The sequence below is a fragment of the Lissotriton vulgaris genome, chromosome 8, assembly GCF_964263255.1.
Source record: "Lissotriton vulgaris chromosome 8, aLisVul1.2, whole genome shotgun sequence".
Taxonomy (NCBI): domain Eukaryota; kingdom Metazoa; phylum Chordata; class Amphibia; order Caudata; family Salamandridae; genus Lissotriton; species Lissotriton vulgaris.
The window spans coordinates 272,548,011-272,570,797 of record NC_141696.1 but is presented as its reverse complement, the minus strand read 5'-3'; the positions used below and the strand labels follow the sequence as shown (position 1 = coordinate 272,570,797).

General features: G+C 43.8%; 1 protein-coding gene across 1 annotated transcript; it reads left to right on the top strand.

The window, feature by feature from the left end:
• Positions 1–1,298: 1,298 nt before the first annotated feature.
• On the top strand, positions 1,299–14,331 carry LOC147696959 (inhibin beta B chain-like). The gene is made up of 2 exons (XM_086936093.1): positions 1,299–1,440; positions 13,823–14,331. Exons 1-2 carry the CDS (start codon positions 1,299–1,301, stop codon positions 14,329–14,331), a joined length of 651 nt encoding a protein of 216 aa, XP_086792219.1.
• Positions 14,332–22,787: the final 8,456 nt, after the last annotated feature.

The window sequence follows — 22,787 nt, the reverse complement described above, 5'->3', positions numbered from 1 at the left end:
ACAAGTCATAAGCCTACCACCCCAAAAAAAGAGAAGATACAAGAACCGTTGTGGCACAGAGACACCGGGTGACGACCCTCCCTGTGCCCATATACAGATAGCACCCATAAAAATCATCCATATGTAGATCTAAGTCCCTGAGGATGGCAACATTTAGCTATTCTAGAGAAAAGAAAGCAATGGTATCAAACAGTTGGGGAAAGCAGCAGCTTGAGCAATCAGGAGGCCTGCACATGAGAACTTCTGAGAAGGGAAAAGTGGGAGCTACCTTGAGGCAACAAATAAGGCCCTCAATATACTCTATTTGCCTCTGCTGCCCCTTTATTAAGTCTCGCGCCTAGCGTTACACTGCGCAGCAGTGATCAAGCAGCAAGAGTCCTTTTGTCCGGGTTTTCGAAATGGACCCAGAAAATGAACACGCTCATGCATGTTTTTTTACTTATGCGGCCTGCTATTGGCCTTTCCCTGCGCGTTCCTTTTAAAGATAGCACACAATAGGCCAGAGGCGGGCGCATAGCTCCTCCCATGGCCTATTAGTGTCTATTACGCGCATTTCCTACCATATGGATTCAATTATGGTGCCCAGACCCGGGCGCGATAATTGAAAGCATATGGGCGGGCGTGCACCACTCGCAGCTTTGCTTTTTTTTTCTTTCATGCTTGTTGAAATTGCTTGTAAACAACTGCCGGACTCGGCGGCTCACCTTTCCGAGCAGACATTTTAAAACAGAGCAGAGCTTTTCAACTTCTTTGTAGGATTTATATTATTGTACTCTGCAAGTGTGCAGGCACTCTGCGACTACAGTCGCCTTAAGACACACAGAGCCGGACTGCTTCTGCGACATTGAAACAGAAGGTGTCGATTGAAAGTGACCAAGAATAAAAATGGAAGGGGCTGCACCTCCCTCACCCGGTGACCACTGAAGAGGCTTGCGCGTCGCTCCTGTTTCCTGGGTAGCCGACCTGCCTGCTCGCCCTCTGCTCCTGTGCCGAGGCTGCCGCCAGGAGTGGGGCTCCCTGCCGCCTTGCTTTCTTCTTCTCCTGGCCAGCATGGCTGAGGGATCCCTCGCCTAACTGCTGGTCTGCCTGCTGTGCGCCGCCGGATCCCCACACCGGATCCTTAAGGCTTCCCCCCGCCGTTCCCGCAGCAGGATACCTGTTCGTCGTGCGGGTTCAGGCCCCCCGAGGAGGTGGGCCGGCTGGACCGGGACTTCCTGGAGGGGATGAAGCGGCACATCCTGCGCCGGCTGCATATGAGCAAGTTGCCCAACATCACGCACGCCGTGCCCTAGGCGGCCATGGTCATGGCTCTGCGCAAGCTGCACACAGGTAAGGTGCGCAAGGACGGCCGGGTTGAGATCCCCAACCTGGATGGGCACGCCACTTCCATGTCGGACCAGCAGCAGCAGACCTCCGAGATCATCAGTTTCGCCGATACAGGTAGGGGGCCTCAGGGCACTCTGTTTAGCACTGTTTCTTCACCACTGCTCGCCGCCGGTTGCGCTGCTGTTCTGTATGATTCCGCACCCACCCTCTAAAGGTGTCCATCGCCACCGCCTTCCACCCCCCACTATATCAAGTTATTCACTGTCCTCCATCACCCACCATCTCAGAGTATCCACCACCACTGCTACCCATTATGCACTATTTCAAGTATAATGTATTTCTCTTACTTTCACAATGTAAAGATCCCTACACACCTCCAAAACCATTATATATAATTATCAACTGCATAATATCTGTGTCTATTCTTTAGAGATGACACCAAGTCTGTCATCATTCTGTGACCACAACCTTGTCAGATGACAGAACAATGCCCACCCAGTCTCGAGATACCACCTCAATTTTTCTTGAACTTCCATGTAAAGTATGGACCATTAAGTCCATCATGTGAGGAGAGGAACCCCCACCTTCCTTTGAGGGCACCCTACTTCAGAAGGAGAGTGCTAAAACTTCTGAGCATGGCGTCTGCATACTGCCACTCTGTAGCCGGCAGTGGTCACCAGGACTGGAGCACATCAGTAGGTAGAGTCTGCTGATGAGTGGCATTATTTCACTGCCACTGTCCGGCACAGCTCCAGTAATTCACTAGGCCAACATTAGCTCGTCTCAGCAGGGTTCCAATAAGCTGCAGGTTAGAATTGTTACTTGTCAGCAAAGTTCTAACAATTCAAGAGCTGGTACTGGTACTTCCCAGCAGGACTCAAGATTAAAGAACTCAGTAATGGTACTTCTCAGCAGGACTCCAATGATCCATAAGGCGGTACTGTTACTTCCTAGCAGGACTCCAATAATTCACAAGATAAGTAGTGCCACTTCTCAAAAGGACTCAAATATTTCACAAGGCAAGTAGCAGCGCTTCTCAGCAGGGCTCCAATAATTTATCAGGCTAGCTAGTATTGGCACTTCTTGTCATGGTACTATTAATTCACAAGGCAGTACTGGCACCTGTCCCAGCATGGCTCCAATAGATCACTAACTGTTAGCACGTCTTAGAAGAAAGCAGTCAAAGGTAGGCTGTCATTTCCTTCACATCTTTTTTTCCCCATTTCACGCTCCGCAAGTTCCAAAAGTAATCATTGAAGAAGTGTGAAACCGTGCTGCTGGGTGCTGCAGGCGGTGGAATGTACCCGTTCTCAGCTGTGTTAAAATAAATGTTCACCTGAACTGTGTTTGTACCAGGCCTGTGTGCGTGTACGCATAGTACAGAGTATATCTAACACAGGGTGAACAGCATACCTACCCCTCATGGCTCTCTCTCTATGAGTCCATGAGTAGGTTTGTAGGTTAGACATGACTTTATCAGGATATTTGCCGTTTTCTGCAGACAAAGGCATGCAAATAGACCTTAAGAGCAGTACATGCCCCAAATTGTGCAAAGGTCACTAAAATAGCAACGGCAAAAACTGGAAAGCTGAAATAAAATGAAAAACAAACTGCAGTTGCATCACAGTAGGTAAATACCTGTGAACATACAAGAAACTCTTGACCAAAGGGCAGTAGGACGCTTGTAGAGAAACATGTCTGGTCCTAAAGGGAGTACAAACAGTCCAAGCATCTACATTCCCACCTAGATGTCACACAGAGAGTTAGCGGAGGAAGTGCCTCATGAATGACATTAGAAAATATTTCACAGAAGGGCACACCTACAAATTTATTTTATAAGAATGCTTTATTCAAATTGGCCTAAAAGATACATTGCACTACACATGTTTTCAATGTATGTGATAAAACATAGGTTTCAAAGACAGTTACGAAAAGAAACTCATGGAATAAGAGACTACTTCCGGGTCTTAGTTGTTTCAACCCTCCTATAGTCTACAAGGGTTTTTCCAGTGAGTCGTAAGGCCATTTCAGAGCTGGTATCCAAAATCTGGTGGACATGGTGTTGTCGACTGATGGATATGGCAGGCCTTCTACTGCACTTGGTGGTCTGCGTCTGAAGGGCCTTGGGACTTGAGAGGTCGTCCTTGATATCTGATGAGTCTTCCGCTTCATCTGATGGGCCTTGTAGTCCATGCCTTATGCACCTGGTGGTGTTGGTTATAATGATGGTCTGAGGTGAGTGTTGTAGCTCTTATCTGATGCACCTTGAGGTCTGCATCTGATAGGCCTGTTGTATTTCTCTGTTGGTGATGGAGTCCACATTTGCCACCCACAGCAGTGCACATCTCTGATGCCTGTCTGGCTGATCGGCTTTTCCTCCTCTTCTGATGAGTTTGGCTGACCCCTCATCTGATGCATGTGATGGGTCTTGCTGTCCCGGTATTTAATGCATGAGGCGGCCTTCATATGACGGGCTTGGTGTACTCTTACAGAGGTGGCAGTCAACATTTGTTGTACCTGCCTGTTGACATCTATTACAACATTTTGTCTTCATGTGATTGATCTGGTGGTCACATAAACTGTACTTGGAGGCCTGACTCTGACAGGTCTTTTGGTCTTAGGAGCCTTGAATCGTCATCATGATTACTCCCCTGCCTCATCTCAAGAACCCGACTTTCCATATAGGATGGGCCTGATGATATTTGAAACGATCACCTGATATCTGATTCTAAGTTCTGATATTACCTAACATAGGGGCTCATTAGGATGACAGGCGGACTTTGTTCGCCCGCCATCCTGTCGGAATTCGGGACTGCCCGCCATTAGGGTGGAGGTCCCGTGGGGGTATTAGGATGTGCCCACCACAGTGGCAGGCAAATCCTGCATTTATAGCATTGTGGCGGGCGGTGCTCTCTGCACTGCCCGCCACAATGCTATAAATGTATTATTGCATTTGCATGAACAAAGCGGCAGGCACCGCCTGCCACTTTGTTAATGCAAATGAAGGGGGTTACAACAGGTACCCTCCCCGTGTGCACCCCCACCTCTCCACCAGAGTTAAGACTGCATGCCTTTTGGTGGCGGCATCGCCGCCGCGGAAAGGCATCACCAGAAGCCCATTGTAATATGGCTGGCACCATATTAATCCTTCCCCCTCCCCCCCCGGCCGCAAGGCGACCAGGGTGAAAAAGCGGCAGACGGTCTTTCCGCCCGCCGTGGTCCCCCCTGCCATTCTAATATGGCGGGGTAATTCAGGAGACGATGTGGGGCGGATTGCCACTCCCAGGCCGGCGGTGGCTACCGCCAGCCTGGTGGGGGCAATCCGCCCGACATCCTAATGGGCCCCTAAGTGTTGGGCAACCAGCCTAGTGCAAATCGAGTTCTCATAACAAAGGTTAATAATTTATCCTAGAGTCTCATTAAGCTGTGCTCACAATGCTGATTTTGTTGCAATATTTTGCCTCTTTAACCTACAGTGGTGTGCCCTGCCAGTGCCAACAGCAATTTGCAGATTGGCACATTTCATCAAAGAGTAGCAGTGCAGTTGGTAACCAAGATCTCTGGAATGCCAACTGCGACCTCAGGAAGAACTTGGTTTGCTAGGAACAGTTCAGGATGCACAATTTCCCACAGTGTTTCACTTAATGTGGAGAATATTATCCCTTGAGCAATTGTTAAAATACCGTTTTTGTTTGGCTCTCATAGTTTGTCTTTTGAAATTACACTGCCTGGGCCTAGTGCTTTTTTTCCTAATCTAATTTTGCTTTGCAAATTCTAGCATTGCTTTTTAAAAGGCACGTGCCTTACCCCAAAGCCCTTTCCCTGAGTTTTACTTTTTTTTACTTTGATTTTAGTTGTGTGTTTCTGTATAGTACCATACATGCTAGTGAGTGGAGCTTCTGAGTTCTTACGATAGACATGTATTTTGAATATGTGTTGCTCGAACCACACCAACCAATGGTAGTTCTGGTGTCTAGGGGGCATATTACCAAGCAATAGCGATAATTATCGCTATTGCTTGGTTAGAGACAAAAATTTACCGCTGCGCTGCGGCGATTTTTACCGCAAATAAACCTTGGTATTACCATGGTTTAACGCAAATGCGGTAAAAATCGCCGCAAAGCATGAATATCGCTGAAAAGTCAGCGATATTCATGCTTTAGCGAGCTAATGCTCTTAGCCATGTTATCCACCTCCCATTGGATAACATGGCTAAGAACTGCTCAGGGCAGGTGTTAGCTTTTGGAGATATTCCCGCTTAGCGCGAATATCTCCAAAAGTTGGTAATAGGAGATAGCGATGTTAGCGACTGTTTTCAGTCTCTAACATCTTGGCACGCCCACTTTGCATGTCATTAGTGATAAATATCACTGTCATGCAAAGTGGGGCCCAAGATGGTCGCTATCTCCTACTAGCTGTCGCTAACTGGTGTTAGCGGCAGCTAGGTAATAGGGAGATAATTTTATCTCCGCTTTCTTGGTTTTTAAAGCCAAAAAAGCGGAGATAAACCCCCTTGATAATATGCCCCTAGATTCCGTAGAGTGCGAAGGCAAAAGAAGGAAGACTTTTTGAATTTCCAATATCTCTTCTTCTTTTGGACGCAATGAGAAAATTGTGATTTTCATGGCTTCGGACCCTCTACAACTCAGCAATATATTTTTGCTGGTCTCCATCTTTAATCAGAAAGCTAGCATGTACCTCGTTGCTATTGCCCAATTTAATACACAGATGAATACAGTAGGGAGTCTGTTTAGATTGAATCTGTCATTTAAAAAATGCGTATATATCGCTAAGATGGTTGTACTTTTGGAGTTGTTCTTGTACCATTGAACAGTGTAGAGCGGTTGTATGCTCATCTGGGAATGCTCCGTCCCTCTGGAGAAGATCATCACAGTGCTATGAGGAATGGGACCAAAGTTATCTCACTGAAAAGAACGTCAAATATTCCCGCTATTTTGAAAATCGGCCCTTGCTGACATTCAGTGTTTATTATTCTAGTCAAAAAATGTTTGCCTTTTATTTAGCAAACTCACCAAACACAGGCCTAAAGTCCTTAACTAGCAGGCTAAAAAGTTCTTCCTTTGCTACTTTAAATTACGGTTTGTGGAAATGTTTTACTTCCTGAATATGGTCCGTCTACTAACCTGCTTTTTTTCTTTTTAAGATGCAATCAAGGACCCACGGAAAACCCGCACCCACATTAGTGGCATGGTTCATCATGGTGTCTTTTCCTCACTTAGGCCAGTTGACAAGAGTATGGCCTATCCAGAGTCCTTGTCACAGAGATTGGTTTTATGGCTGTCGAGTGTGGCTATCAGAGGCGCAACTAGAGCCAAATTTCGAGGGGGGGCTAAGAAAAAATTTAGGGGGGTGGCTGAACCTTTAAGCAACATGCAGAGTGGAGCTGCTGGGGCTCTTAGAAGGGGTGAAACAACAGCAAGGCCTCATTAACATGCAAATTGTCTTTTAAAGACCTGTGAAGTACTCGGGTGGGGCTGTGTGTGCGCCAGGGAAGCTCTCTGATCCCGGGCTGCCACACACGACGGGGGAGGCTGAAGCCCCTTGAGTCCAATGGGTGTTGCGAGCCTGGTGGCTATTCAGTTTACCTTGGAAGTCCTATACGTTTTTTAATTCACTGTCTTACTAACACAAGGTTAACAAGCATTTTTTTTCTTTTTGCAGTTTTACCTAGTACGAACTCGGATCAAGGGCACTGGAGCGCTTCACAGGAACATGAGTTACATTACACAAGACTAGGGGGCATATTATCAAGGGGGTTTATCTCCGCTTTTTTGGCTTTAAAAGCCAAGAAAGCGGAGATAAAATTATCTCCCTATTACCAAGCTGTCGCTAACACCAGTTAGCGACAGCTAGTAGGAGATAGCGACCATCTTGGGCCCCACTTTGCATGTCAGTGATATTTATCACTAATGACATGCAAAGTGGGCGTGCCAAGATGTTAGCGACTGAAAACAGTCGCTAACATCGCTATCTCCTATTACCAACTTTTGGAGATATTCGCGCAAAGCGCGAATATCTCCAAAAGCTAACACCTGCCCTGAGCAGTTCTTAGCCATGTTATCCAATGGGAGGCATGGCTAAGAGCATTAGCTCGTAATGCATGAATATCGCTGACTTTTCAGCGATATTCATGCTTTGCAGCGATTTTTATCGCATTTGCGTTAAACCTTGGTAATACCAAGGTTTATTTGCGGTAAAAATCGCCGCAGCTCAGTGGTAAATTTTTGTCTCTAACCAAGCAATAGCGATAATTATCGCTATTGATCGCTATTGCTTGGTAATATGCCCCTAGATTCTTTTTTAGGCACAGGGGAGTGAGTGATTTGCCCAAAATCACAGGATGTGTAGGCGATGGCAGGACTCGGACTCTAGTTCCAAAGTCAGCAGTTCTGGCCATAACAGCACACCCTCTAAAGTAGCAAGCATTTGCAATGCAATAGGTCTTGCATTATTAAAGTTTGAGCTATTGGTGTTGCAATATTAGGAGTAATGCCAATAGCTCAAACTTTAATAATGCAAGACCTATTGCATTGTATATTCTTGTTTACATTTACTTTGAACATGTAGGATACAATATCCAGAGAGAATGGCAAAAGCTAGGGCTCGGGCAGATATTTCCTTCAGCCATGTTTCGATCAAAAATATAAAATCCCACATATTGTCGCAGAGTAAGGTAAACGTATCAAAAGAGTGTTTGGGGGGTAGCCTTCAGTTAACGAGGCAGGCCCTGAATGACGAACATATATTGTTTGGGTGGGTTGTACATAGGATAAGACACCCTTTACCAGGAACGCGTCTTGTTCTGTGACCTTGCTATGAAATTATACAAGTGAATGTTATTTAAATGTGTTGCTATTCAATCACCTTTTTTTTCTCCATGTAAACAGTTTTACTCAAGCCTTTTACAGGAGTAAATCCCTGACTATTTCTTGGGAGGGAAAGGGTCAGAATAGTTTGCGAATGCCTTCAAACTGAGATGTTTATGGGCATTCAGAAATGTTTTGTTGTAGCCACTGTAAATTGATATACACCTGCTGTGAATCCTTTTCCTAATCCCGGGCACTCATACAGCCATTTCTGGCCATAAGCAAATGTTTACGACTGACACCACCTGTATTGTCAGCTTTAAACATACTACTTTTTTTTCAAGTGTATGGTACTAGAATATTGTAACCATGATATCATGGGCCAGAACTATTGTGTGCTAAATAACATTTACAAAAGTATTTCTCAGTGGGGATCATTCTGATGTAACCATTTTCAAGATCAAACCCGACCGAGGAAGATGATGTTTGATAGCACACTCCCAATGGTCCCTCTGAGCACTGAAATTAATATCAGACTACACACGACCTATGGCCCTTTTAAGATCATTATATTCTGCCACTAGATCTTTATGTTTCAAACCTTTTATCGTTTGCAACCACTTTTGAGGGAAACAAGTGGTGAAAAAAGGGTACATTGTTCTCGTCAGCTACTGGGCGGTGCCATAAAAAGAAGCAATTAACTTCGGTGCTCAACATAAGAAAAGTTTACCATGTCTAGAGTTGAAGCTGAGACGTTTCAAGTTGGTCATATTTGTGCCTTATTTGATTCTTAGGTTTAGACCCGAGTTGGTTTGCGGAATACAGGTTGTATGCTGAATGGAACTATTGCCTTTCAGGCATCTTTAGCAAATGGCTTATACAGTTTGAAGATAGTGCATAGGTCTTCCAGAATGTGAAGTGATGAAAGTGGAAATATCTGCTGCATAATCCATGCTATTGATCTGATTACATTACCAACAGATACACAGAGTTTGTTTCCAAGTGTACGTGGCAATGGAATAATGTAAAAAGAAATGTCTTTGACATTAGCATATATGGACATGTGTATGATGTACAAGTCATAAAACGGAGATCTCTCTTTGGTTTTGGATTTTAAAAAAATGTGCATACTGATGTGACAGTTCATTGCGCCCTAATTCAAAAGTGGAAGGCTTAATTTAATTCTGAACCCTTACATCTTGAGTACGGTTGTCTTGGCCATATAAATTGCTCTTAAGTCGACACACTCATTGCTGTGGGACCATTGGAACCATTGGAAGCGAGTGAAGCAGCAGCAGCCAGAGCTCCCTACCTGCAACCACACCAGGACACCAGGATTAGCACGCCCACTCGCAGCCGGAGTGCGGGTAGCACACGGAAAGATTTAGGGAAGGGCGGTACACCTGCAGACCGCCACCACTGCCTCGTATCCTGCGTGGAGCTGCTGAGAGCCGCGAAAGGAGAGCGCAGCGCACGGCGGGCTCAGGAGGAGGCTGCGGCCAACCGCGATCGGAGTGTGTGAGCTGTGCCGCAGCCACAAAGAGATACGCTGGGAGCCGCTGTAGAGTAGAACGTGGGAAGATAGTGCTGCCCAAGGTAGACGGGCAGGAGAGGCTTCCCAGCCACCCCTGTCACCCCTGCTACCACTGCCGGAATGACAACGCCACAGGGAGAGTGATTGCGGCTGGAGGTGAGGCGAGGCGGGGCGGTGTTGTGGGAGAACTGTGGGCTGCAGGGCTGCAGGCAACGTGCAGAGTGGGTTTGGAAGTTCAGAGGAGGTCGAGAAGAGGGATCGAGCAGGACCCATTGCATAGGTTAGTGCACTCTGCACGCCTGATCTCCCACCGCACAAACAACAACAAAAACGAGTAGAGTCCTGCAGTATCCCAGCAATCTATAAGAGCCCCCGGTAAGATCACCCACTTCACAAGGAAGCCAAAAAACCTTTCCAGCCACCCAAATTCCAGTTACATTACAATACGGTCTGGTAGGCTTAAAAAAGAAACAACAAAAACCTGCAAGAAGACGAATAAAGACCTCATAGAATCACCCGGGGAACAGGAGATGGTGCAATAACACCCCCAGGTGCTATCACCACCTTCTGCACAGCATTATGACTACGAATCCGGCCCCTCAGGCCATACTATTAAGATGGAAATAACAATTTCTCCAGTACCCTCCATCAAACATCTAAATACGCAGGAAGACATTACTAATGACCCAGAAAAGAGGACCCTCAGAGACTACTTCAAGAAACATGGATCTAAAGTCCAAACCTCAACCAACCCCAATCAAACATCGTCCTCATTAGCCCAGTCCCTGATATTGCTCCAGTCCAGATTAAAGTGCAGGCCCTGATCCATGAACAGCTGTATAACCTGGGTACCGTCACATCCACAGATAGTCACCACCCAAGAGACGAACCCCGGATGTCAGAAAAAAAGGGGTTAATATCAGCCACTCAGCCTGGTGACATGTCCCTCACCTTACAACAAGTTCATCAACTAAATAAGGATCAATGCTTAGCGCCAATATCAATCTCAAGCGAAGACACTCCTCTCAATACTAGATTATCCCTGCAGCAGGAAATGAACCCTCATGTAGATAACTCAATCTCCTCCAGAAATAAAATACAATTTACTCCACAAGCAGCACAGTGGACCAGGACTACTCCGGGTACCATCAAACCGTTAACACCAACGACGCCACCTGTCTTGGTCCATCAGGAATCACCTGAAGCCAAGCAAGGAGAACCTAATGATCGCTCCCTCCTAGATTTATCTTTTTTCAAAACAGAATCAAACAACACAAAAATTGAGACTGAAGGTCACGAGTCAACAGTGTTTGATCCCATTGCCGTCTGGCCCCAGCTTTTACAAACTTTGCAATCTACAGTATTTGCATTAAACTATCACTCAGACAAACTCGACTTACAAGTTGACCTTCTAAACACATTAGCTGTCTACACAGCAGGGATTGACAACAAATTGGAAGGCCTGAATGCCCTAATTACAAATGCACAATCCAAAGTCAACCTGACCCAAGCGATATGCTGCTGCTCACCAATCATCGATAGCCTGTCAACGCTTCCCCAGCTCCTTACCCTGGTCTTGACAGAAATAAGGAAATTACCATCAGGTTCACATGATACACCACATCGTACATGTTTGCCCACAAACAATGTAACTATTTATAAAGCTAATGATCAAAACATAAACCAGAATAAAACAAGCAAGGTTAACAAGGCCTTACCAGCAAAAACCGAGCACTCAACTGACCTACGTCCCAGTATCAGTAACATCCCCAGATAAGCAAGTGGCTCCTAAAGAGTCCAGCATCTTTCAAACCACCAAATGAAATAATAAAAACAATATCACGTAAAAACATAAATAGCATCTACGTCTGAGATAAAGCAAGACATTGACACCCGAGACGTGGTCCCGAGATCGAGACCAATGATTAAACCCCCCTAAAACCAATACTTAAGCAAAAGGGAAAGGAAGAGACTAAGGAAAAAACGCAATAAACGCAGCACAGTGGTCCACCCCATGTTGAAAAGGACAATACACGTCGCAGTTCAACCAACTCTGCGAGTTCGGATAACACTTTTTCACCACCACAAAATTCCTCTCCGCAAGCAACTACAGAGGCAATCAGTAAGACGCTATTTTCACCCATCCTCAGCAAAAACCATAAGGATTCATCGGCGGCTAGGGGCGAGGTCTTAGTAAAGTCTCTACACCACCTGACTTTAGATGACCCGGAAAGAGCTATCAAACCAGAAACATTGCCTCATATTGCTATGATTAGACCAGAAGACCCGACAGCTTCAACAAACATGGCCAATTTATCAAGAGAAAACTAAAATAGGGTAATGATAGACCAGCATGAGGACGAGTACAGGTCAAGATGCAAGGAGAACTTCCAAATAACACTATTCAAGAATTGGGACACAATACAAACGGGCAAACATCCCTCCAGGTTCAAGGGCCCCCAACCCCAAGAAGAACAAGTGGGTCAGAAGCTACAGTTACTATACCCAAATGAGAATTGATTTACCACAGACAATAGATAAAAAGAATCATAAGACCTCAGGTCAGGTCTTTACAACAACAAATACAAAAATAAAATTGTTATTTATCCCTGAATATTACACCCAAGGACCTCTTGACATCCTGAACAGGGGGAACATCTTGAAACTCTTCAAAAATATCCCCGAACTCCGCCATATTGAATCCAATGATACAACATCAATCAAATGCAAACCTATTGGAAATAACCAACTCTCTGAACCAACATTAATCACTTTTTCAACTGTAGCAATTAAGGAGCAAGATTTATTAATGTCTGACTTACTCAACACATGGGGAATTAAAATAGCCCAACAACTTGAACAGCGGTACCCATCAGTTCTTGCAAATCCACCAGCCTTATTAGAACAACCAGGCCCATCAACCCTTTCAATACTAAGATCTGCCAAAAGCTGATCCCCAGGAAAGGCAATATGCCCTGAAACAGAGGAGGTTAAAATGACGGTGTCTGACTGGGCCCTGGACAGGGATAACCAAAATTGAACAGGTATTCAACCCCATCTCTCAGTATGCTCATGGAATATCAACGGTCTTACCTCAAAACTTCAATCCACTGATGTGATAAAGTTCTTAAAAACCCATGAGATCATACTAATGCAGGAAACATGGTCTCTGGTCAGTCTTCCAATAGAAGGATACCTGGAATACAGAGTCCCAGCTCAGAAGTTATATAAATCCAGTCGACCCAGCGGCGGTCTTTCAATCTATATTTCAGTCAAACTTAATGTCAACATTGTAAAAATGACATTCAGGGTAGATTGGATCTCTGGGAAAAGGATAGATAATACCAAATACATCGACCAACTGATCCTGATCAACATTTACATCTTACCAAGTACCAAGGATAAAAATATGAAGTTCAATCATCTAATTCAGGCTTTGTGTAATCTAGGAAGTAATAGTTCAAACAACAGGAGAGTCAGGGCATAAATATTCACTCTTTTACCCCTAGTATCAATGATAATAAACAACAAAAGAGTGAAAAAAAGTATGACGCCTCAAATGAAAACTCCTATGAGGGAAAACGTGGAACCTGGTGAAAAAACACATAGAAGTTAATTGTAAAAAGAACCCTCACTCACCAACCTAGTGGTGACATGCTTCATCATTGGGTTCCCACTGGGAGGACCTAGTGTCCTTCCAGTGTGCTTTAACGCCTGTTTACAGCGGAGCTGGTTCTTTTGTGTGCTGATGTGGTGAAAAAAACAAATAGTGCAAAGTGAGTGCAAAAAAGTTTAAAACATGCGTAGTTGTGACTGTCAACTACTTTATTAATAGTCCAACCCGCATTGGTTAAAAACAGGTGATATTTGGACTTATAGATAGGTTTGGTTATTTGGAAACCCTTAGTCCTATGTAAATTTGACCGACCAAATTTACATAGGACTAAGGGTTTCCAAACTAGGTCCTTCCAGTGGGAACCCAATGATGAAGCATGTCACCACTAGGTTGGTGAGTGAGGGTTCTTTTTACAATTAACTTCTATGTGTTTTTTCAGCAGGTTACACGTTTTCCCTCATAGGAGTTTTCATTTGAGGCGTCATACTTTTTTTCACTCTTTTGTTGTTTATTATCTAGAAAGTAATTACAACAGACCAGCTTGTCTAGTATCCGGCGACTATAATACAAATCTTTTTCAAGAACTTCCAGAAGAATACGTGGCCCCGTGGCCTGACATCCTCGAACAAACAAAACCATCCGGCAACAAATATAGTAAAGTTGGTGAATATATGGTTCTCCAATTCAGTGCCCTAGGTTGCATAATCTTGAATGGTCATTTCCCTAAGGATAACCCACCGAACTGGACAAGGTCAAATGGCCTTATTCATTCCTTCCTAGACTACACCGTTTGCAACAAGGCACTCTTCCCCCTGATCGAGAATTACACCATAGTTGCTCGAGGTGACAGTGATTACCGTCCTCAAGTGATCATAATGTCATCTAATCTAGCACATCACGCCGTAACCAACCAAACCTCAGGAGAAGATTATACTGAAAACCTCAAAAGGTTAAAATGGTCAGATCCAATTATACCACTAATAATGAGTAAATGTACAGTCTTGCAAAAACCAAAGGAGCACCAATGAATTATCACCAGTTACGGCATGGGACCGCTTCCCCCAGGAACTGCTTAAAAACTTTGCCTGGACCTCAGGAAACACGAAAAAACGCAATCCAGCAACAACAACAGATGAAATCAAGAAATTAAAATCAAAACGTAATAGTATGTTAACCTCTTCGAGGCTATTGACAGAACCGTTCCGTCACGGCTCGCAGGTGAGCTGTGCTCATGACGGAACGGTTCTGTCACGGCCCGGCCGCTGCGCCTGCACGGCGCTGATTTCGCGCCTGCGCGGCGCGTTTAATTGAGTGGGTGGGGCCGTGACGGAACCGTTCCGTCAGGAGCACAGCTCACCCGCGAGCCATGACGGAACGGTTCTGTCACCCACGCAGCTCACCCGAGCGCCTGCGACCGTTAGCGCTGCGGCGGAATAGTCGCTGCAGCGAAAGAGCTAAGACAAGTCCGTAGGTATCCAGGGGAAGATCATAAATTCAATAACTACGAGGTCGCCCAGAAAGCACTTCGACAAGCAATATTTCACGAAAAAAACAAACACTCTGAACAGTTTTGGTTAAAACTGATACAAGCAAATAAAAGTCATAATCCAAAAGCTTTCTGGTCACTTGTCAACTCCAAAGTACACAAGCAAGAAGGTCTAAGCAGCGCTAATATCCCTGAAGCCGAATGGGTACTTTATTTACCAACGCATTTTGAGGAACAAGAAAAAAAAGCTGGTCCTCCTGTCAATTCACTGGCAATGGTCCAACAACCCAATTGCTGCCGAACGCTGGGCACAACGGATGCAGCCTCATCAAAGAAAAAAGTTGAATGCAACACAATGATGCCACTGGCAAACAATACTAAATCCTCGCTTCTGTCTTTAGAACCACCTGACCATGCAGTTACAAACTTAAAAATTACCATGGATAAAATAGTTCGAATCATTACTGAGGGTCGCACTGATGGAGCCCCAGGGCCGAACGGCCTACCACAGGTGTTGTTTAAACAAGACACAGAATTCTGGGTCCATCAACTGGCACCCCTCTTTTTCCACTGCTGGTCTAACTCAGAATTACCAGAATCATGGTGTGGCGCCATCATACATCCAATCTTTAAAGGAGGCAAGAGATCAGACCCGAAAAATTATAGGATGATTACCCTATTGGATGTAAAATCGAAATACTACGCCAAACTGCTTCTTCATGATCTGGCATCCTGGGCAACAAAAAATCTTCTAATACCTTTTAATCAGACAGGATTTGTGCAAAAATCAGGCACCACAACAAACTGGCTCGCAATATCTGTCCTGTTGGACAAAGCGGCTGCCTCAGGAATGTTTATGCACGGCTGCTTCGTGGACTTTTAGGCCACCTTTGATCGCGTGCCTCAAAGCCTACAATGGCTCAAATTGCGGAAATGGGGGATTCCACCAATGCTTCTACGAGCTATAATTGCGCTACACACCAACACTTGGATCCGCATAAAACTTAGGGACGGATCACACACTTCAAGGAAAATACTAACATCACGCGGAGTGAAACAAGGCTGAGTGTTAGCGCCACTTCTTTTCAACCTCTTCATTTCCGACCTGCCAGAGTCACTCGACAAAGTTAATTCTCACCCACCAAAACTCGCCGGGGTAAGAGTTAGTAACTTATTGTACGCGGACGATTTAGTACTGCTAAGCCATAACAGGGTTGTCTTGCAGAGACTCCTCGATCAACTGTCCCTTTACACCATCAGAAACAAACTAGAACTAAACCTAACAAAGACAAGGGCAATTACCTTTGGGTTAAGGAAATACAGAGGCGGTAGTTAGTTATACAACGGTAAAAGTGTAGATAAAGCCATCTCTTATAAGTACCTGGGGGTCCACATGGACAGAAGGGGCTCTTTCTCCAAACACAGAGATGAGGTAGAAGCTAAAGCCCTGTCAATCCAGGTTGCCTTTAAGATCCTTGCCAGACAACTTTCCTGGCCATCCCTGACCCCGCTCATAACTGTCATGAAGGCAAAAATTACCAGCTTCCTCCCCTACTGCCAGGAGATTATGCAAGGGAAGGACAACAGTCTTGTGAATAAAATAACAACAAGAACATTCAAACAAGCATTCAGCCTTCCGGAATCCTCATCCCCTGCTCAAATACGTCTTGAGTTTGACCTTCAAGATCACCTAGCAGTAGGGGCTGGAGCATTCATCAGGCTGTGTAATAAGTTGCGTAGCTCCAGAAAAGAAAGCCTGGAGGCACTCCTGTGGCAGGAAATCTCAGTCGGTCAGCTTGGTAGATCATACCGGCGCCATCTACAAGACTCCCTAAAACTCCTGGATTTTGAAAATATCTGGAATTTGAACCCATCGCAGCAGGCACTCAAAATCCAGTTCTAAAGGAATGTCTGCCTCTGGTCCTTTTATTCGGACAGAGCTCAACTGGCCGAATGTGAGCTCGCTTTGACAATTGTATCATGGTTCAAGCCAGGGATTATGGCCCCATACCTGTCATGTACTTACTCTGCGCTGTGGAAAAAAAGATTCATGGCCCTCAGAATGGGCGAATCGCCATTCCTGTATCACCTGCCGAGCTGCCAACGAGTGAATACCAATGTATTGTGCAGGGGGTGTGGGAATAGCAAGGAATCAATCGAGCATGTGGCATGTCTTTGTCCTGCACTTCTCGACGACCGGAAGATCATGTTAAAGAGCGAATGGAATAAACTCGGCATTCGCACATGCAGACAAGCTATACTTGCATCAATGAGCCCGGACAACCCAATGCTCAATATTCGGTTTACCAAGTTCATGACAAGAGCAGTAAGAAGATTTACAACCAGAGAAGCCAGTAAGTAAACAATGGTCAACAATAAATGGGAGGACCGACTCCTCTGTTCCATCAAATAGCAGTTGACCATGGCTTCATTCTTTACACAGACTATCTCTGGGCCCCATGTGTTCCAGGACCATTAAGCCATCATATGTAGTGTCTTTACCATATTAGCAGATTCACGCCTCCAGTAGTACCTATTATGTATTCTCAGTAACCATGGCTTTGCTCTGTGTTTTTAGCAGATGTTAAACCACAAGGGACAACAACGGCTCCCAAATGTTTTCCTAATACTCACTAAGAGGTTGTACAACTATGCAAACTAATTCTTTTTATTTTTAAACTATTTTTAGATGAGTGTTACCTTTTAACTTACTGTGATGATACGAACGGACTAAAACAGACATTCACAGGAATGTTCTTAAAGGGAAAAAAAATAATTTTTAGAGATTAGACACGTGTTTTTTTTTTCTTTTCTTCTCGTTGATATATGTTTTCTATTGTAATGATTTTAATTAATCAAACAAGAAAGTTCTCTCTCTCACTCACTGCTGTGAGCAAATTGAGCAAAGTGATGGGGTTTCCAGTTGGTACTACCACCTGGTCCTACACTTTTGTTCTATATGTTGCTTTCAATTCTAATGTATCACTAACTTCATGGTGAGTTTTCCTAGTCATATAGAGCTCCTGTGCTCAGTTCTTCATATGTTTACTCTTTGCGTTGGTATGTCTGCATATTAAAGTGAGCAGGGGCATGTAACAAGGTAGATTACCCTATCAGTTATTAAACATTACAATATGTAGAAGCAACAAAAGCAATGAAAATTGAAAGACCACACTTTTTTTGGTATGTTGATATAATCAGCATTGTGCAATAAGCATCAGGTATCGTTACATGTTTGAGCCATATTTGGAGTTACTAAGGTACTGACATACCAGGTTCCATTGGACAAAAATCCACAGAACGTGGTCTATCGGTACATTACTACCAACAAACATTGCGTAAATGATCTTTGGCAGGGCCAGCTTTAGGGTGGTGGAACTAATGCAGCCTCACTGAGCGCTGACCTGGGGAGAGGACGCTGACGTCAGGGGGGCTGTGTTTAGCAGTACTTTATGAGTTAAAAACACAACAGAAGAGTTCCCTCTGCATCCAGCATCAAGGCAGCAATAAAAATGTCAGGATAACTCTTGTGGTTAATGTACTTGCTAGAGAGCGAGATGGTAAATGTGTCTAATGGCAGTTTTGACTCATCGTAAAGTAGTGCAGAGGGTTAATATGCCAGTAGAACAGTGACTGTCATGAAGGAGTTGCATGCAAACTTTATGAAATACATTAGCAAGTTATGTTTTACCCCTGTCCTTTATTATCTATGCATGTGTTGCTGAAAAGGATTCGTTTGGGTAGATACACATTCTTTTTTAGAAAAGCCAAACTGTACCAAATTAGATGTAAGTGAGAGAGAGGCTATATAGAGATGAGTGGTACTTTGCTTGAGTAGTAGTGAGGGAATCCAAGGTGGTGGTGGGGGACTTGGTGCCAAAACATTTGGTCACACCGAGTGTCACCAGCGACAAAGCCAGCCCTGATCTTTGGATTTCACTTTTGGGACATTAGCCCTGATCAAGTTTGTGATTTAAGAGCAAAGTGCGTTGGCTGCTTTTCTGTATTTTTAATGCCACTTCACATCAGAAGCACAATAAAGAATGATTCTAAGGATTCCGGGACTTTGTACATTTTAGGACTGGAGAGATTTTTTCATTGCTTTTGTTTCCTCTCCATACTGTAATGTTTCAGAAGTGTGCATTTAGGACACTGGTTCCAGGGAGGTGCGGAACATATAAATTTGATATTAGGGGGACTGATTGGTAGTTGCGGTAGAATCCTTCAGCTGTCACTTAGTAGTAATATTTTTGCAGTACGAGTCAGTGTTCAGTTTCCATGGATATAAATGGTAAGTCTACTTGTGGTGTGAATAGTCTTGAGGCATACTGTACATTTTGTGCAAGGAAAATGTCGTGGGACGTACAGTAAGGGACACATGGTATGTTGGTTGCATAACTTGTCTGGCTTTGGTCTTGTGTGAACCATGTGGTCTCTCAATAATTTTCCCTGCTTAAAAGAGAGCAGTAGTCTTTCCATTTTATTGTTACCCTCATATAGAATTTTCTAAGGCTTCTTTATGACGTTCTTAAACCTATTTGAGAATGATGAGAAGATTGTCCATTCACCCTTTTTCCTTATAAGGTATCATGGAAGGATAGTTTGTTATTCTTACAATGTTGCATGCATATTAAATGGGAATCTTTATTCTTCAGCCAATCCAAAAACAATGCAATGTCTTCCCTGTTGTTGTGTCAGATGATAAAAACATTGTAAACGTAAATTTTCCTAAAGAAATTAGGTTGTTGGGTGAGTGGAGTGTTAACTCTATTCAAGAGCAACCCCAAACCTTGTCAAGGTGAACCACAAAGTCACTATATTATCCTGTGCTTAAACCTCGAGTAGCTTTGCATAAAAGCAGCCAGGCTTAACTTGTAGAAAAGGTGTAAATTATGTATGCAGCCCACATTCAGTAATAAAGTGATACTAAATATCAGAATAATCTAACACCAATTTAGAAAAATAGAATACATTTTAATTAGGGCTCCCGGCTTTATGGTATTTATTTTTTTACCATTTCCATCTGTATTTATCCATATTTAGTTTTGGGTCATTTTATCTGTATATATATCCGCATTTATTTTTGGAGCAAGCAAGATCAGACTCTGGAGCTAGTATTTTTCTTGTTTACTTTAATAGACAGTGCACACGGTTGTTATTGGTTCCGCTATATTTATATAGACGCCAAATTAAGTGAATACAATACATTTATGAGCTGTTGCTGTATTACAATATTGAAAACACTATGGGCCAGATGTAGGTGGCCGAAAATAGCCATTTACTGATCGGTAACGGCCAAATTCGGCCATTACCGACCGGTAAATGGCCATTGACATGTAGGGGCCCTTAAATGTTGCATTTTCGGTAATTTTACCGAATCGGTAATTTTACCGATTCGGTAAATTTATGGATTCGGTAATTTTACCGAAAATGCAAGATTGAAATGTGGGTAGCCAATTTTCCATTGGCACATGGCTTTCAGAATCGGTATTTTACCATGGAATACAAATCCATGGTAAAATACCGATTCCTGTGTACATGCACACCTGTGCATGTACACATGTGCCATGTGACAGACAGACGTGCCCTTAGGGCATATCTGTGTGCCACATTGCACACATGCCCGCTTTGGGGGTGCTAGAGGGTGTCAAAGTGACACCCCCTGCACCCTTGACAAATTCGGTATTTACAGATTCGGTAAATACCGAATCGGTATTTGAATTGAATCTTATGGGCTTCAAGGCCCATAGGATTCAATAGCAAATACCAATTCGGTATTTACCGAATCGGTAAATACCGAATTTTTAAGGAATCGGTAAAAAATCCAGATGTTGGTACCTACATCCCATTTACCGATTTTGAAATACCGAATCGGTAAAATTCGGTAATATTCGGTATTTCAAAATCGGTAAATGTGATTTACCTACATCTGGCCCTAAGTCACTAGCCATGATTATTAGATGTAAACACATTTAAAATTTCGACAAGTGCACCTGTGTACTGTCAGTGACCTGGCCAAAGAGGGCATGAAAGAACTGACAGCTTTCATGATAATTTATATATTTTGGGTGCCTCCTTACTCTTATTGCCAGTTCCATGCACCTCTCTGCAGCATGCTCTGTGGTGCAAGTTGCTGTCCACAGCGGAGCGAGAAAACAACTTCCTTTGAGGCAGCGGGCTCTTCTTTCTGACCACCAAGGATCTTTAAAGTGTCATGCCAACACCTTTCTCAAATATCCGCCTTTTGCCACGATCTCCCATGTGGGTGGGGCCGTCTTGCGAATAAATCATCTGCCTGGTGTGGGAATAAAGTTGCACACCTCGGAAATTAAAGGCCCTGCATTAGTCCTGCCGGGGTCTATTTCCATCACACTGCTGAAGCCTGAAATAATGAACAACACCCACATGAGCTGGCAGCTTTTGAGTCCCTTTTTTTCAACTAATTCCTTCGCTACTGCAAAATAAATTTTACAGAAGGGAGAGACAGTCTCTGCATTGAAGAGCCTGGCCCTTAGACGTGTATCATTTGCCTTATTTTACCTTTTACCGTCTAGTAGCATTGAACCTTTTCCTGAATATAGAAGGCAAAGTTCTGTTTGTTGAAGACGTTTTCGGTGAATCACACATCACACAGTGTAACTGAGGCCACAGTGGAAAAAACACGATTTAACTTTGAAAAGAGTTTACCGATATGCCCTGGCTGACTCTGGCAAAATGCACCTCACAGGAATGTTTACATTCTGCTATTGTTTTCTTGCTGTGTTTCTTCATGCCAACCAAAGTCAGGTTGGAAAGTTTTGTTTTATGGCCTGGAAGGATCCGAATGTTAAACTGACCGAATTCCCCTACTGTGTTTATGCTGCCAGTTTTTTAACCCTTTTCGAGTCGCATTCAAAAGATTTATTTTTGTTTCTCAACGTGACTCGGGGCCACTGGTCAGGAATTTGTCTGTAGCACTTCCCAGTCTTCCATAGGAGTGCCGAGAGGTAATCAAAAGCTCTGCACCGACCCTGCCTCTCCTACACCAGACCTTGACTCCGCCCTAAAGCAAGATTGTAGTATCATCCATTTCCGACAACAACTAAAGTGCATCTAAGGCTTCATAGATTTATTTCTGCACCCACTTCAGAAGCTTTTGCGTCGGAAGGGGTCTTTATAATGGCACGTTGTGGCTGACCGACCAGAGCTGAAAGGAGATCGGTGGTGCTTGCATACCTAGCACACTACATCATGGCGATCGCCTGGATGTGGCCAGTGTTAAAACTCTTATGCTTTTTCAGTTTCATTTTAGCGCTTGTTGAAGCCACAGAGTCCATTAAGTGCGAGGGGCTCTGTCTTGGACAATATATTTGCAAAGATCCAGAAATAAGTTACACAACACAAGAACCAGTGAAATGCACACATTATACAGCATATGCTCCATGTTATCCAGCTCCTAATATTACTTGTAAGGATCCAAATGGCAATGAGACACGTTTTAGGGGGAAATCAATTGGATTTTACAGGCCCATACCGTGCCGTAATGTAAATTGTTAGAACGGAGCAAGACTTAATCAACTATTACCAACAAAACATTTAGAAAAACATAGATGTATCCATTTAAATCTAAACATTTCTAAGGATAAAGGGGTTGCAAAACCACACGAGCAGCTTTAACAGGAAAATGGAATTTCTTATGATTGTTACTTTAGCAGAAGTACTCGGTGTGCAGAAAGTATTTTTTGTCCTTTTAAGGAGCAGACATTGAATTTTTTTTACTGAGGGGCATTGGTAGAATATGAAATTCATTTTCAAAATGACAGTTTCGGAATCTTTAATAACTAATGCCATGCCAAATGAATGTTTTGTTCCCAGGCTTCCACTCTGTCAACTTGAACAAAACCTTACGTATCAGTTACTTTATTGTATGGGCTCAAGCATAAACATTGTTTATTTTAGGGTTTGGGAAGGCACAGACTTACAGAACAATGCTATGAATATGAACATAATTCAATTTAC